Raw genomic sequence first — 14,127 nt, 5'->3', positions numbered from 1 at the left:
CTATTCTCCACTATGTGATTATAAAAGGTCTGCTAACTAAAATATCACAACGGATGATCAAGATCAAGAAACTGGAAAATCGAAAAGAACTTGGGGGTCCATTGGGGGATGCTCACAGGAGAGTCTGCTAGCTAGACTAGAACTCAGTAAAATTTTACAGTGGCGATGAGATGCACATAAGGCAATCCTGTGATTTTAAGCCTCTGGACCCTAACTATTTGTTGAAACATCACACGGACATCAAACTGTCATTGAACATGAAATATGACAGGAATATGAGGTCTTTGACCTCTTGGTTATGGATATGTTGGGGAAGGAGACATCCGCTCTAGAGTCTTTGGTTAGCCTGTGCTTATTGAAAGGTTTGTACATTCTCTGAGGTAAAATCATTCATTTACATGCCAACAAGCTTGAGAGACTATGCCAGCCTATATACATTGGGTAGAATGGGTGACTGGGTCAAATAGGAATAATCCCAAAATACAGTGGTGTAAAAAAATGGTGTGAATGCTCCAGCATTGATTTAAGAAACACAGGAAAACATAGTGAAACAGAACAGATAATCTTCAGGTACATGAAGGTGGCAGTGACAGGTGTTGGTAACCAAAGCCATGGGCCATCATATTCATAATGTTCACGTTAGTAGGCTACACAACACCCACAATTATTATTCTGTGCTCTCTCTTTCCCATGGGCCATCATGTTCATAATGTTCACAATAGGAGGATACACCACATCCACAATTATTAGTTAGGAGTTTGGTGGTGCCTAGCTTTATTCCAAATGTTTACCCTGCACTGTCCTGAGGTCAGTTTGGTGAAGTATTCCAGGACTGAAATAGCAAAGTGTAACTGATACATCAATCATGTTGTTATACCGGTATGCTGGTATCATCACACAGTGCCTACATTTGATGTGAAGAAATGTGGCACCCCTGAAATTGAAATGCACACCAATTCAATGCTTATCTCTGTAGAGGTTTTTGGTCATTGAAATTAAATAGTTATACATTATACATTTTTATGCTATAGGTTGTGTCTGTGGACATGAGATTCAAAATTGCTACAATATGTTAGGAATCTGCAGTAATTCCAATTCCATTTGGCATCAGTAACATAATTAAATGAAAATAATGCTGTATAAGTTCTGAATTAAATTAACAATAGATGTGAAAAAAACGCATTTAAAATTGACTGACGATAAAACAACAATATGATTTTATTGTCTATAATAACATGATATTTTGATAGTTCAGGATTTGCATAGATCAAAGACATTTTGAAGTCAAACTTACAGGCAGAATGGAGCTGAGATGCTTCTCTGATCTTCCCATGGTGTGCAGCGCCCCCTCTCTTCTCCTGGCCCCACAACCAGCTTCTCATGTTCACAGAAGTCCGTATGTTGAATGAATTATAAGACCCAAGCTGCCAAGCAGTCAATTGACAAAACATGCAAGGTGCACACAAGGGGAAAGCCTTCCTACAAGTTACATAAAATAGCATTTTAACAATCCCACTTGATTTTGTTGTTTTGTGGAATGTCTTCTCAGAACACTAATAAGACAACAAATACATTATTTTGGTTTATATTTTTAATGTGTAAATATTCCACAACCTCAGCATATAAACATACACGTAATTACATTTTCTTTCACCCATTTTGGCAATCCATACAGGTTATGCATCATTAATTTTATAGTTGCCTCTATTAAAAAGTATTCCACTTTTTGTCTTTTTGTCTCATCATCACCAAGACCATCAATGAGAAAATACAAATCCAAAAACTCCCTTAAAAATATTAAATTAAGATTAAATAGTATAATTTTAAATAGTTGTTTTTATGTAACAGAATCCATATTTGCAGTCTGACATAAATGGTTTCAATATGGGTATATCAGTGACTTCAGTTAAGGTATATCCAGGATTTTGCAGCATATTTCTACATATGTGTTACCTTGCACTCTCCAAATACATCTTGTAATACTCAACAATACATACAGAGAGACAATATGTAAGGCTAGAGTACAAATAGTACATGCATCAGAGTAACTTCCTGTAAGAGTGCAGTTAAGCTCCTCTGGGGTTTTGCATGGCTTCTTTGGTTGAGCTCAAGGTATACAGTATGCTTATTTCAAGTGTGCATTTTGTTGCAGGTCATATTAACTAATTAACTAACTAAAAATTAACTAACTAATCCGCAAGCACAAAGATTTTTTTTCCGATTAAGCAGAAAAAAGTAAAATGCCTTACAAGGGAAAGCAAGCCAGAATAGAGAAGGGGAGTCATGTTTGGACAGCAACACGGTGAATAATTGATCCAAAAGGCCCTGAGTCTTATGCCTGAGTGATCTCCTGTCTGTGCCATGAGAACACTCATGCTCTTAATTGAACACACATACATGTCACGTGTTCAGACCACAGACCAACTCACTCCTCTCTAATGGTGTACAAACTGCAGGTTTGGGGCTACAAGCACGTTGAGAATGACACCATCTCTCGTTTTCAAAACATGTGAGATGAGGACATTGAGTGAGGTAAACCTTCCTGAATAGGTTTCGGAGAAACTACTGAGGAAGTGATGAAAAGGGAAGTGACAGTTACTCATTTTACAGTACACAAGTACTGTGCTTTTAACCTCTCTATTTTTGTTTATCCAAGATCAATCAGGTCCTCCTCAATGTGTCCCTCCTCTTCGCGTTTCCTTCTCAGCCAATCATCTCTCAGCTGTCTCACCTCGTTGCCATAGTACTCATGCAGTTTGCTGAAATCCTCTAATGTATCTGAGCCCACCAAAGGCCACTCCCCATATGTTGGGGCAGGACCGTTTAAGGGTGTGACAAGTGCGTTTCTTTTAGGCCAGAGTTTGGGGGATCTTTTATTGGTGGTTTTGATGGTGATGATGGGGGCTGGAAGTGTATGGCTGCCACTATAGGCCCTTGGATCTCTCATTACTGTTCCTTTGCCCTGCAGGGTGTAGGAGGAGCCTGGATTAAATGTGGCCATCGATTGGTTCAGTCCTTTTACTGTCACAGGAGGGGACTGACTGGATTCGCCAGAAACTTGTTTTGCTTCTATTGAGAGAGCGCAAAAAGAAAATCATGAAAAGTCAACATGGTCACCAATATATATATAGAGATTCTTGAGCAGTCCAAAAGAGTGAGTCTAATACCACTGCTTCTATTTCATTATTCATAAAAGTTAAAATTTTAAGTCAAAATTCACATGAGTTTGTGTGGTAAGGACAGATAGTATATCAAGACTAAACTATTCCATTTCTATGATTGAGCATGAACAGACGTCTTCTGAATACTTTTGATTAACTTTCTGCTTGAGAACTGTACTATTTTTGTGTTCAGTCCATGAATATCCTGTCCTCTCACCTTCGTACAGCCTGCCCAGCTCCTTCACCAGCAGTGAGAGGCAGGTGTGGCTGGCGGAGTGAAGGGCATGGACCCAACTCTCCTGACTCAGGCAGTCATCTGCTGCAAGCCCGTAGGTCCTGAGTCCCGGGCCCGTGAACACCAGTGAGAAACAGAACTGGCCCTCTGGAGGATTGGGCTGGACAATGCAGCCCTCCAAAACGATGACCCCTAGCAGGTGACGATCTGCTGGTCTTTCCTGATAGAACAGTAAGTTTCCCTTTAAAACAAACCAGCGCCTGTGGTACGAGGTGTTTCGCTCTCTCTGCAGAAGACAAAGGGCCCAGAGTGTAAAGCACTGAATGGAGTGCCCAATAGCCAGCTGACAAAGTCAGTGTTCCAGGTATAATCTCCATCAAGTCCTTAACATGAAGTGGCAGATTCACAAGTCTGCACGGAAGCAGTGCATTTCGGACATGGAAGACACAGGAGTTCAAGCTAAGTCATTGTATTAGTCCAGGGGCGGAGTGGGACACAAAAATCCACCGGGACAATTCTGACTGCACCGGCCCACCACCGGCCCACAACGTGCCCACAACGTGCCCAAAACTGGCCCAACCCGCATCCCCTCCACCTCCCATATCAACTACACAAACAAACGGGCGGCTTTTGATCATTATTGTTAGATTTAGTGTTGATGTGTGGGTGACAGACATGACAGTGACAGTGACAGTGTATTTGTATATGTACATTTATGGAAATACGGAACAAATCGCGTCCCGTATTGGCTCAAATGTTATGCTAATTCGCAACAATGTGTCCTGTCAACTCACTCGCATTTAGTTGACGGCTGGTTGAATAAATCCGCAATTCTTGTACATTTTGATGCACTTTCCTCCAGCATCCGCCTCTTTTTCAGTCTGGCCTTTTTGCCCCCTCCTTTCTCCTTTCTCTTATGTCCCTCCATCAGGTCCGCTTCACCTGCTCTCTCTCCCTGATAGCCGCTAATTTATCTCCCTAAGTTCACTTGATAAAGGCAGAACGATACGCATTTCCCATGAGGCAATTTGCTCCGACCATTCTACATTCAACAAAAAAACGAATTAAATCGCTGGCCAATTTATATTTGTGGTCATGAAAGTAATGGAGCGTCTGAATAAAAAAGAATTACATCAATATAGGAGGCTAAACAAAAATCAGAAGGTTGGATTAATGGGAGTGAGTTTGACACACACCATAGGTGTGATGTACAGAGACAAATAGTGCTATAAATAGTGGTTGGACTGCTCAATCGCTCAACTCTCGGAGAATTTAGAGATTTTCACAGGACCATGATTTGACGTAAATGCAATCTCGATGGGCCGCTCATGAATTTGACACGATGGCTGCGAAGGCCGGTCTGCAGGCTGGTTCTCGATAGATTATTGGCCGACCGGCTGACCGGGAAAAATCCCGGTGCTCCCGATGGCCACTCCACCCCTGTATTAGTCTGAACAAGTGCACAAGTTTCAAGTCATCGGTTTATGTAAAGGAAGTATTCAGAGTGTGAAGGAAGGAGCTGTACCAGCCATCAAAGTGCATAAATGTGAGTATTCATTTGGATTGTCAGGTTATAACAATTGGATGAACACAACAAAGATATGTGGGACAAAGGTGAATAAATGTGCTCTTTCATCAACCGTATCCCACTTTGCATAGAATCATTTCAAAATAAGGGAATGTGTTTTACCATATACCAGAGCATTTCTGTGGTATATTCCTGTATGACATAAAAAGGACACGCAAAAATGAACAGACACCACACAGAAAAGCTTATAGTGAAGAAGACAGCCTTGAGCCAAATTAATTTCAGAGGCTGGAAAAAAAGTGATATCATGAAAATGTCCTATGAGACAGGATGAGAGCTCAAATCTAAACTGGAATTGGTGTCACTGATAAATGAATACGCCAGGGAAGGATGGAAGGGATGTGTGATATTGTTGCTTTTTGTAACCAGCATAATGTCAGACCCAGTTAAAGCCCAGGAAATAGACTGGACCCCCCCCACCACCACCACCACCACCATCACCACCACCACCACCACCACTACCACCACCAGTTGACACCAAGGTTACAAAGGTTTCATACTCACACGATTGTCTTGATGTTAGATTAGTTGCAAACCACTGTTGTTCCTTTTACTATTTCTTGTCCTCCTGGGGCTCGAGAATACTCTGCTAATATTGTGTAACTGATGTTACTCAACATGTGGTAATGCACTTTTTTTTTTTTTTGTAATGCTACAAGTTTGTGCAAATGATTAAACCACAGCTCTCAAGATTGTAATTTAAAGAGTTAGAAAACAAATGTTTGTAGGGCAAAAGTAAAGTCATTGTGTTTCATTAAGTCTTTATTAGCCACATTTGCACATTTGTTTAGCTATTTAAAAAGTTGAGTGGTCCATCAAGTGTTTATATTTAGGCCTTTATGTCATTGTCTAATCCTGATTCAATTGTAACCCTTAAATAGTTTGAAAATACTCACAAGGCACATAGGATAGGCATTACAGAGATTTTCCACGAAGAACAACATACCTACCTTTTTATAGAGGTATCCCTCTTTATCGACAGGTGAAGGGCAGGAGAGGTAATGAGTTAAAAGTTTCTCATGGATCTTCATCACAACGCCCCCTGACAAGGAGATGAACAGGTGCAGGTGTCTGGCTTTGACCAAGAAAACACATCACCGTGTTTACACGCCATTTTAGGAGAAAAGGTTGTATGAACGTAGGTCTGCAACAGGTACAATTAGATTATTTTGCGCTTGTTGAGGTGCTAAATTACGCCAGGTCCTGTGGAGAGACGCAAATCTTCCTTACATGTGTCTCATACATCGTTACTTCGTGACCATGCAACGAAATAATTCACACTCTCCTGCACTACTCATAAGTTAAATCATTTGAATTTGTCCCTATAGACGTATATCTCAAACATACCTGGGCAAAAAGGTTCTCGGATTTGCAGTTCATTCGTTATCCATCCTCACGGTCCATTCCGTTTGGTTGTTAATAAACCAATGTTTGGATAACAGACAAACAGTAGGCCAATGTATCAACAGAGTCGCTGATCGCTCACCTGGGTCGTGTGAAGAACAAGATGATATTTTGACAAAGTTTCAAGTTACAATCACCCGCCCTCTTTTAAGTCCTGCAGGACAAGTGTTGAAATATAAATAACTCGACCCACTAAAAGCTTCCTTTGGAGTCCAACCTGGATTGGACTACATTCTTTGAGACAGGGCTGCCCTTTCACGCAACAGTCGTTCGGCAACATATCTCACTTCCCCATTCATGAGGTAGCCTACTTTTGTGGTAGTACGAGTTCTCAGGAGTGCACACAATTCAAGTCCCTGATAAAATGTTGACAAACGTTCGGCCTATGTAACAACAGAGTCGCTGATTGCTCACCTGGGTCGTGTGAAGAACAAAATCATATTTTGGCAAAGTTTCAAGTTACAACCATCTGCCCTGTTGTAAGTCGTGCAAGACAAGTGTTGGAATATAAATAACTCGACCAATGACGTCAATGATGTCAAATGAACTTTCCTGTAAAAAAGATTATTGAAAAAGATAGGCCTACTGAACGAGTAGGTAATAATTTTAAATTGCAAAGGTGAAGGCCGAATTATAGGCTTTGTAGCACCATTTCTGCATCATATAGTAGGCCTACTAAAGGCGGTTCCTATAAACAAGACAGAGCAGGGAACATATATGTTCATGAGTTTATGAGTATGTTTACTGTGACCACAAGAGGACAGTCTAATGCAAGTAATATACGATAACAAACGCGGACATTTTCGTGCGACTTTTGATGAGCAGAGTGAAGCCAACCCCTAAAAATTGACGTCAGTTCCGTTTAGGTATTCGGATCCATGGCGCTGGAGGGAACGTCTATTATAAAGTAATTTTTAGTGTTATGGGAAACATTGTGTAAGGTATAAAGTATACTTATATGCCTCACTTACCAACAGTGTGCATGTTGCAAGTGTATTTTCCTTATACTTTAAAGCTATGTATATATTCCTCACTGTATTGTAAACACACGTTGTAAGGTTAGCCTGCTAGGTGTCTTCTGCTAAACTAGCTAACGTAACGTAAGATAGTTTGAGGTATCTTGTGCACCAACTCGTTATTGTCTTGTCTGATAAGAAATGTGAGCATTTTATAGTTGAACTCAATTCAGTTCATCATGCAGTCCCTCAACAATAACCGAGCTATTCTCCCTTTTATTGATTTAGCTCGTTGTGTGACTACTTCTGTGACAGAATATTCGGGTCAATTAATCAGTTCTGAGTAATCTATGTATATCAGGTGACATTCAGACAAACAGCTTACCTAAGTCTAGTATGAACAAGTCATGTCATAGTGCTTTTGGATATAGCAGCGCGTATTTGCATACTTCATGTATCAACACTAAATATTCGAATGTGTTTTTGTTTATCACCACTAGCATGTCTAAAAGAAAAGTAACGTTCGAGGACGGCGACGGAGAGTATGACTTGGAACATTTGGAGGAAGTTCCGAAAAAGAAGGTAACGTTAACCGATATTACTCCGAGTTTCTGTCTCAGTTTTATGTAGGGAACTGTAAAGAATTAACCCCGCTCTCTGCTTCCTTTCTAGATCTGCGAGGAAGTAACTGGACCTGGTTCAAGATTCAAGGGCAAACATTCCCTTGACAGTGATGAGGAGGATGAAGGAGAGGATAAAGACAGTGGCAAATATAACATACTGGACGGTGATGATGTGGAAGGTATGGCTCTGCTCTGAAATGAATACGATGTGCTGTTGGATGTGTCTGTGCTGTTGTTGGGTGTGTCTGTGCTGTTGTTGGATGTGTCTGTGCTGTTGGATGTGTCTGTGCTGTGTAGACTAATTATGCGTTGTATACTTGTTGCTCTATTAGGTCAAGAAAATGCAACAATTGACTGTGATGACGGGGTACCCATCACACCCTTCAACCTTAAAGATGAGATGGAAGAGGGCCATTTTGATGCAGAAGGGAATTACTATGTTAAGAAAGATGCTGAAATCCGGGACAACTGGTTAGACAACATTGACTGGGTGAGGAATCTAATTTTCCCATGGTTGACTCTCTCTCTGATCTTGAGAGAAAATATATGAGGTTAGGTACCTGCATATTACCATGTGTCAATTTATACGTGATATCCAGGAGTGCGTATTCAGTTTTATATGGAGTCAAATGTGAATGAAGCTACTCTGCTTTCAGCAAACTTCCAGTGACATGACTCATGCCTTAACATATACAAAGTCTTATACTTTGTCTTATACAAAGTACTCTTATAATCAAGAGCCTTGACTTCCTAGACCTGTTAGTCATTTGAGAGAATGGGAACAGAAACATATTTGATAATGTAAGTGAAATTTAAAAATGTAATAATTGTAGATCGTCTCCAGCTGTAGAATGGGATGATTTTCAGAGATATGATGTCATTTTTGCATTAATATCTCATTTGTTTTGCACCCCTCCTCATGTATTCAGGTCAAAATTCGAGAGCAGCCAGTGAAGCGGAAGAAGAAAGGCCTCAGCGCTAAGCGATGGCGGCGGGCAGGGGATGAAGATGAGGCAGAGGAGGAAAAGCAGAGAGAGGAACGGCGGAAGGAGGAGAGCGATGGAGAAGATGCCGAGGAGCAAGAGGAAGAGCCGGCTGTGGATCCCTTGGCCAGCTACACCAAACTGCAGCTCCTGGAGGGTGTGGTGGAGCTGTTGACTCCTGGAGAAACAGTTGCATCTGGACTGCGGAGGCTTGGAGGATTAAGCAGTAGGAAAAAAGGGAGGCTGAGGGGGGGGAGGTCTGTGAATGGGGAGGAATCTGGGAAGGGGGAGGAATCTGGGAAGGGGGAGACGGCCGTCAGAAACACTGAAAAACTGGACATGCTGACAGCTCTGGCAGACAGACTGGTGGGAGTTGGAGAGTATGAGATATACCAGCAGACCTATGAGAAACTGGGCTATCAGGTGAAGAAAATGAAAGAAGGGAAGGGAACAGGGGGTCGCAGTGTTGCAAAGGCCAAAGATGGTGAGGAAGAGGATGAACTGGACATGTTTGCTGAGAAGTTTGATGAAAAGCATGGAAGCGAGGAAGAGATGGATGATTCTGACACAGGTAAAAAAAAAAAAACTGTAAAATGCATATATATATATATATTTGTGTGTGTGTGTGTGCAAACTGAAAGTCAGGCATGAATTTAAAGGCAGATTCTATCAGAATATGGGATGGAAGATGCTTCAGTTGCAACCCGTGTTCTCAAATACCTGTAAATGAATATGAAAGGTACACATGGTGTATCATAAGACTTCAATGCAGGCAAACAACTGTCTGAGGAAATGTGCCCACTGGTGATTTGGTGGGGATCCATTTCTCTCTAAATGTTGTAGTTAACTCAGTAGCCTTCAACACTGGTTCATCTGCATGCATTTACAGTAAATATTTGTCTTTGCCCTAAAAATTGATGTTATTTCGTTGGCACCGTATCTTTTCACTTTTTGTATGAATATTATAAAAGTGAATGTTATATAGTTTTGCACTGATGTCTGAATATTGAACGTCTAACTAAACACAGTGGTTCTACCATTGTTATTGACAAAAAGCGTTATAAAAGCCTGAGTTGTATTTTATAAAATAATTTAGAGTTTAGCAGTGAAAATGATGGGTGGCAACATTAACACGTGTTAGGTTACATGCTTTGCAAATATTTGAGCCTTCACAGTTAATTGAGCAGTGTTTCAAGTGTGTAGTTAATTAACCAAACTCTTGGAACATAAACAAGTGAACAGAACTGAACAGGAGTTTGTGGACTGTTTTTGCAAAACATGAGGCTTTTCTGTCTGCTTATGTGTGGATCCTCACACATGAATCCTAATCTTATTGCGTTTCTCTAATCCTTCTGCAGTCAGTGCTGTCATGTGGGAGTACAAGTGGGAGAACAATAAAGACGGCGAGACCTACGGACCCTTCAGTAGTCAACAGATGCAGGTGAGGACTGGAGGAGCTAAGAAATGCCATTCAGAAGATTTGTATATGGGCCATTCTACCGAATTGATGCAAAGTCATGTCGGATATATTTAGAATTTTTTTATGGTTTATTCCCAAAACTTTGTCCGTATGTATATTGTACCATATCTAAAGTACAAATATCTAGTAAAAGAACAGTCAAGTTTTATATTGTATTTTCAGAATGTGTTGGAATGTTTTTCCTCTTCCAAAAATTGTCACTACCGAAACATCACATTTACTATAGTAAAAAAGTATTATTATTGACCTGTTCAGATTGTGTTTCCTTCCCTTCTCTGAAGAGTATTTTTACAAATATTTCTTGAAGGTTTTCACAATGAAATCCATAGAAATGAATTTTTTACCTAATTTTCAAGTCCAATTTATCTGTTTCGGTAGTGACTGCACTGTTTCGGTAGTGACTGCACTGTTGGATGGATGTTCATTTCTCTCCCAAAATCATCCAAAAGGTGCTCTGGGCCGCCCTTTAGTCCACACAACACATTTATTTAAAAATTATGGGATTGAACTACTTACCATTTCATTTTGTCACTACCGAAATCATCTGGTCACTACCATATGTTTCGGTAGTGACTGTTTCGGTAGTGACAATTCTAGCTAACTTTGAGCATAAATAAAGAATTCTAGCAAGCACACAGCTTGCAAACACATCTTTGAAGAGGTGAACACACATACAAACATAAGATTTTCCATGAAACCCCAAAAGGTTTACTTAATTGAAGAAAACATGCGTTTCGGTAGTGACAATTCTTAAGGTTACACGTCGATTTTCAGACTTTGGAACACATTTATATAAAAACTATGGGATTAAGCTACTTACCATTCAATCATGAGGGACAGAGATGCAGTGACACTGTATGGTCAAAAATGCAGAGTCGTGGCTAAAACACAGGCTCAGCCAATGGACTAAAACTCTTGTGTTTCGGTAGTGACATGAAAACTAGGGACATGATTTTTTGAGTATAGAAAATTGATTTAAAAATTAAACCCACAATAAATCTAAATATTCCAAATTCTGTTTCAACCCAATCATAAAGATCTTTGAAATTAAATCATTGAAAAAAATCTAAAAAAATTGAAAAGTGTTATTTAAAGGCATTGAAATTTAGGTGTCAGGGTTGGGGACAGCTACTTCCCAATAGAAAGTACCCTATAAATGATGATTTTGTACATATTTAGCTTATCACTATCTCATGAAATGCATTGGGTTTATATAGACCATAACATTTTCTAATTAAATATCTATGCCTAAATACCTAATTGTTTTGTAAATAGTTTTTATTGTTGAGGGACTGCATATTACACAAATTCGGTAGAATGGCCCATATACTTGTTTGTGTCGTTTTTCGTTTTTTATTTATTATAATTAACAGATCCCTTCTCATATATGGGCCATTCTACCGAATTGGTGCAAAGTCAGGTCGGAAATATTTTGAATTTTATGTTTTATTCCCAAAACTTTGTCCGTATGTATATTGTACCATATCTAAAGTACACATATCTGGTAAAAGAACAGTCCATTTTGATATTGTATTTTCAGAATGTGTTGGAATGTTTTTCCTCTTCCAAAAATTGTCACTACCGAAACATCACATTTACTATAGTAAAAAAGTATTATTATTGACCTGTTCAGATTGTGTTTCTTTCCCTTCTCTGAAGAGTATTTTTACAAATATTTCTTGAAGGTTTTCACAATGAAATCCATAAAAATTTATTTTTTACCAAATTTTCAAGTTCAATGTATACAATTCATCAAACTCTAAGTGCAATATTTCTTTGTAAAATGCAGATACTGATCATATTGTTTCCAGAGTTGTTGATTGATGAAATTGAACATACATTAATCCAATCAGTATCATAACATTTTAGTTGATTACTCAATATACTTAATTTTTTACAAAACATCCTGTGTTTCGGTAGTGCTGCACTGATTCCTTAGTGACATCCAGTGTTTCGGTAGTGACTGCACTGTTGGATGGATGTTCATTTCTCTCCCAAAATCTTCCAAAAGGTGCTCTGGGCCGCCCTTTAGTCCACACAACACATTTATTTAAAAGTGATGGGATTGAACTAACCATTTCATCACTACCGAAATCATCAGGTCACTACCATATGTTTCGGTAGTGACAATTCTAGCTAACTTTAAGCATAAATAAAGAATTCTAGCAAGCACACGGCTTGCAAACAAATATTTGAAGAGGTGTACACACATACAAACATAAGATTTTGCATGAAACCCCAAAAGGTTTACTTAATTGAAGAAAACATGGGTTTCGGTAGTGACAATTCTTAAGGTTACACGTCGATTTTCAGACTTTGGAACACATTTATATAAAAACTATGGGATTTAGCTACTTACCATTCAACCATGAGGGACAGGGATGCAGTGTCACTGCATGGTCAAAATGCAGGGTCGTGGCTAAAACACAGGCTCAGCCAATGGACTAAAACTCTTGTGTTTCGGTAGTGACATGAAAACTAGGGACATGATTTTTTGAGTATAGTTAATTGATTTAAAAATTAAACCCACAATAAATCTAAGTATTCCAAGTTCTGTTTCAACCCAATCATAAAGATCTTTGAAATGAAATCATTGAAAAAAATCTAAAAAAAAATGTAAAAGTGTTATTTACAGGCATTGAAATTTAGATGTCAGGGTTGGGGACAGCTACTTCCCAATAGAAAGTACCCTATAAATTATGATTTTGTATATATTTAGCTTATCACTATCTCATTTAATGCATTGGGTTTATATAGACCATAACATTTTCTTAGTAAATATCTATGCCTAAATACCTAATTGTTTTGTAAATAGTTTTTATTGTTGAGGGACTGCATATTACACGAATTTGGTAGAATGGCCCATATATTAGTACATGCTTTTTAAATGTTTGGAGTGATGCTTTACTGCTCAGATTGAAATAGTTCAAGCTCCTTTTTACAAATTGTTAAATGTCCAAAGCTGTACATGTCCGTACTGTTTTTCTTCCCCTCTTTATTTTGCATTTTTGAGGTGTACTTTGTGATTAGGATTTAACTAGCAAGAATACTTAATAGTTTATTAACCCTCTTTGTCCCTTCTTCCTCAGGAGTGGGTGGACCAAGATTACTTCAAAGATGGTGTGTACTGCAGGAGGCTAGACCAAGAGAATTCACAGTTCTACAATTCAAGGAGATTAGACTTTGACTTGTACACATAATGTCTTGTTTAGTGCTGATTACAATAATATGAAACAACTTTTTTGGGAATGAATGACGGATTCATGAAATGGGGCAGCTAAATTTCAGTACAAACTATCCTCCAGGTTTAAATCCCAAAATGACATGTGTAACGTGCTTTGATGTTGAGAGAAAATTTGCTTAATAATTTTAAAATAAACATGTTGTATTGACAACATCTGAATGATCCTCTTTCCTTTTGGTCCTGTTATTAAAATAAATAAGGACAAGGGTTTGCTTATTTACATGTTTTATTTCAGTAGCCTACATGAACGTGATGACATTTAAGTTTTTTGAGAAAATAAACAAAACACTATTACAACTTTTAACTTTTAGCATGTAGATGAGCAAATGAGCAGTATTCTAGTATACGTCAGTTAACATGTTTTTGACACATGGTTTGAATGCCATCTGAAATATAAGTATTATAATAGTATTATAAAAGTATATAATAATAATATAAATATAAATACCGGTA

General features: G+C 38.7%; 2 protein-coding genes across 4 annotated transcripts; one reads left to right on the top strand and one right to left on the bottom strand.

The window, feature by feature from the left end:
• Positions 1–2,647: 2,647 nt before the first annotated feature.
• Positions 2,648–6,460, bottom strand: pheta2 (PH domain containing endocytic trafficking adaptor 2; the record flags this gene model as incomplete). 2 transcript variants are annotated; one of them, XM_080856809.1, is made up of 4 exons in its annotated part: positions 6,332–6,460; positions 5,935–6,059; positions 3,379–3,682; positions 2,648–3,069 (listed from the first exon to the last, which is right to left on the bottom strand). In XM_080856809.1, exons 2-4 carry the CDS (start codon positions 6,013–6,015, stop codon positions 2,648–2,650), a joined length of 807 nt encoding a protein of 268 aa, XP_080712935.1. In that variant the 5' UTR covers positions 6,016–6,059; positions 6,332–6,460. The 2 variants fall into 2 exon arrangements, with proteins under 2 accessions (XP_080712935.1, XP_080712936.1); XM_080856810.1 differs by having other exon boundaries at positions 5,935–6,026; positions 6,332–6,366.
• Positions 6,461–7,233: 773 nt separating this feature from the next.
• On the top strand, positions 7,234–13,836 carry cd2bp2 (CD2 (cytoplasmic tail) binding protein 2). Of its 2 annotated transcripts, none has more exons than XM_080856806.1 (7): positions 7,234–7,329; positions 7,845–7,926; positions 8,017–8,146; positions 8,300–8,457; positions 8,897–9,521; positions 10,309–10,391; positions 13,520–13,836. In XM_080856806.1, exons 2-7 carry the CDS (start codon positions 7,846–7,848, stop codon positions 13,628–13,630), a joined length of 1,188 nt encoding a protein of 395 aa, XP_080712932.1. In that variant the 5' UTR covers positions 7,234–7,329; position 7,845; the 3' UTR covers positions 13,631–13,836. The 2 variants fall into 2 exon arrangements, with proteins under 2 accessions (XP_080712932.1, XP_080712933.1); XM_080856807.1 differs by having other exon boundaries at positions 7,274–7,295.
• The last annotated feature ends 291 nt before the right edge of the window (positions 13,837–14,127 follow it).

The sequence above is a fragment of the Sprattus sprattus genome (assembly GCF_963457725.1).
Source record: "Sprattus sprattus genome assembly, chromosome: 18".
NCBI lineage: Eukaryota > Metazoa > Chordata > Actinopteri > Clupeiformes > Clupeidae > Sprattus > Sprattus sprattus.
Note: the sequence above shows the minus strand (reverse complement) of the source record. Positions and strands in the feature narration are given on the sequence as shown.